At 71.2% G+C, this 2,154-nt stretch overlaps 1 protein-coding gene across 4 annotated transcripts in view; it reads right to left on the bottom strand.

Annotated features, from left to right (window-relative positions):
- Nucleotides 1-6: 6 nt before the first annotated feature.
- Nucleotides 7-2,154, bottom strand: part of LOC146589945 (SMAD family member 4-like) — a 4,126-nt gene continuing 1,978 nt past the window's right edge. Inside the window, exons 3-8 of one of the 4 annotated variants that reach the window (XM_085315388.1) lie at nucleotides 1,954-2,119; nucleotides 1,769-1,822; nucleotides 1,495-1,678; nucleotides 615-783; nucleotides 398-536; nucleotides 95-306 (exon numbers count right to left, since the gene is read on the bottom strand). In XM_085315388.1, the coding sequence (XP_085171514.1) occupies nucleotides 95-306; nucleotides 398-536; nucleotides 615-783; nucleotides 1,495-1,678; nucleotides 1,769-1,822; nucleotides 1,954-2,119 (924 nt within the window). Of the gene's footprint in view, nucleotides 307-397; nucleotides 784-1,494; nucleotides 1,679-1,768; nucleotides 1,823-1,953; nucleotides 2,120-2,154 lie in introns of all 4 variants that reach the window. The other 3 variants (XM_085315387.1, XM_085315385.1, XM_085315386.1) reach the window with 3 other exon arrangements.

Raw genomic sequence — 2,154 nt, forward strand, 5'->3', positions numbered from 1 at the left:
AAAGAAAAAGGCCTCCAAGGGGAGGAGGGGGGGCCGGGGCCCAGGGCCTCTCCCCCGCGGCCGGCAGCGCCCGGGGGGGTGCCGGGGGCCCCGGCTAGTTGAGGGGCGCGGGGTCGGCCATGGGCATGGTGTGCAGCACCTCGTCGAGCAGCTGCAGGGCCCGGTGCAGGTGCACCTCGATCCAGCACGGCGTGTGCTTGATGCTCTGCCGCGGGTAGTCGGGCCCCCAGCCCTTGACGAAGCTCAGCCGCAGGATGCAGAGGCGCCGCAGGTCGTCCACGCCGATCCCCGCCGCCGCCGACAGCCCTGCCGCGGGCACACGGCCGTGGGCAGGGGACCCAGGCGTCCTGCCCCCCGCCCCCCCAAGGCCCGACGCCCCCCGCTCCGTGCTGCTCACCGACAGCCGGCGCGATGCCGCCCACGGAGCCAGGTCCCGGGATGCTCCCRGCCACGGCGGCCGCCTGAGCCGCGGCGGCCGCCTGGGCCGTGGCCGCTTGCTGCTGCATCTGGCGGTGGCACTGGCGCAGGTCGAACACCTGGGGACGAAGCGGGGGCAGCCTGAGCCGGGCGGCGGGCGGGCAGGCGGGGCGGGGTGGGGTGGAGGATGCCCTCACCTTGATATAGGCGCCGGGGTAGATCTTGTGCACGGCGTCCCCGGGCGCCCGCCCGGCCTCCCGGTCCAGGTAGTAGCTCTGCACGAAGACGGCGTGGTCGCTCAGGCAGCGCATCCACACGTCGCCCTCGCCGCGGCACTCCAGCTGCACCCCCTTCCCGATGTGCAGCCTGTGGGGTGGGGGGAGAGGGGTCAGGACGTCACCCCGGCGTTGCCCCGCCTGCCCCCCTGCAACCCCGATCTGCCCCGCGCATCACCCCCGCATCGCCGCTTCCCCGAGCATCTCCCATCCGGCCCCTGCATTTGCCCCGTGTACCCCCATCTGCCCTTTCCTTGCTCTATTTGCCCCAAGCATCTCCCATCTGCCCCATTCCTGCCCCCTTGCAACCCCACCTGCCCCCTGAAACCCTTATCTGCCCTGTGCGTCACCCCTGCAGCCCCTATTTGCCTGAAGCATCCCCCATCCACCTCATTTTTGCCCCCCTGCAACCCCATCTGCTCCCCTGCAACCCAATTCTGCCCCACACATCGCCTCTGCATCCGCATTTTCCCTGGCATCTCCCATCCACCCCCCTGCGTCAGCCCCGTGCACCCCGATCTGCCCTGTTCTTGCTCCATTTGCCCCCCTGCAGCTCCTATTTGCCCCAAGCATCCCCAATCTGCCCCATTTTTGCCTCCATCTGCCCCCTGTAACCCCCATCTACCCCGTGTATCAACCCTGCAGCTCCCACTTGCCCCAAGCATCCCCCATCCATCCTACTTTTGCCCCAAGCACCCCCCCACACTCCCRCTTTTTCTCCCTGCAGCRCCATCAGTCCGGCATTGCCCCCGCRTCCCGCTCCACCCGCCRTGTGCCCCGGCATCCCCGCCGGCTGCCCCACCGGGCCCGCTCGCTGGCGTCGGTGCGGTGCACGTTGGAGAGCTGGCCCAGGCAGAAGCGGTCGCCCCCCGAGGGGTCCACGTAGCCGTCCACGGTGACCACGGGGCAGCTGGACGGCACCTTGAAGATCTCACCCACCTGCACGTCCATCTCGAAGTAGGCGATGGAGCACCAAAACTCCGGCCCTGGGGGGGACGGAGGAGGGTCAGCGTACCCGTGGYTGCAGGAGGGGGTGGTTGCTGGGGGGTGGTTGCTGCTGGGTTGGGGGCACTTACCAGGGTGGGTGGACACCGGCTGTGGGTAGGGCCCAGAGCTATGGTGGGGGGGCCCTGGGGATGGAGCAGAGCAGGCTCAGCGCCGCAGTGGGCCGGGGCGGGAGGGGGGGCCAGGACCTGCGGCGGCCACGCGGGGCCGGTCCTGGTACCCCCATCCCCTTCCCCGCTCTCCCCCCCAGACCTACAGTAGTGGTTGGGGTGGTGCAGCGGGGGCTGCGGGTGGCTCCGGGGGCCGGGCGGCGGCGGTGGGCCCCCCAGGCCAGGCGCGTAGACGGTGCTGCCGGTCCAGCTTGCCGGCGAACCTGGGTGGGGGGCAGAGAGGGCGGTGGGGGGTGTCCCAGTGCGGGGTCCCTGGGCAGCGGTGGGAGGACATGGCACAGCGGCGC

Source organism: Rhea americana, unplaced genomic scaffold, assembly GCF_003343005.1.
Source record: "Rhea americana isolate MKP2758 unplaced genomic scaffold, rheAme1 scaffold_429, whole genome shotgun sequence".
Lineage (NCBI taxonomy): Eukaryota > Metazoa > Chordata > Aves > Rheiformes > Rheidae > Rhea > Rhea americana.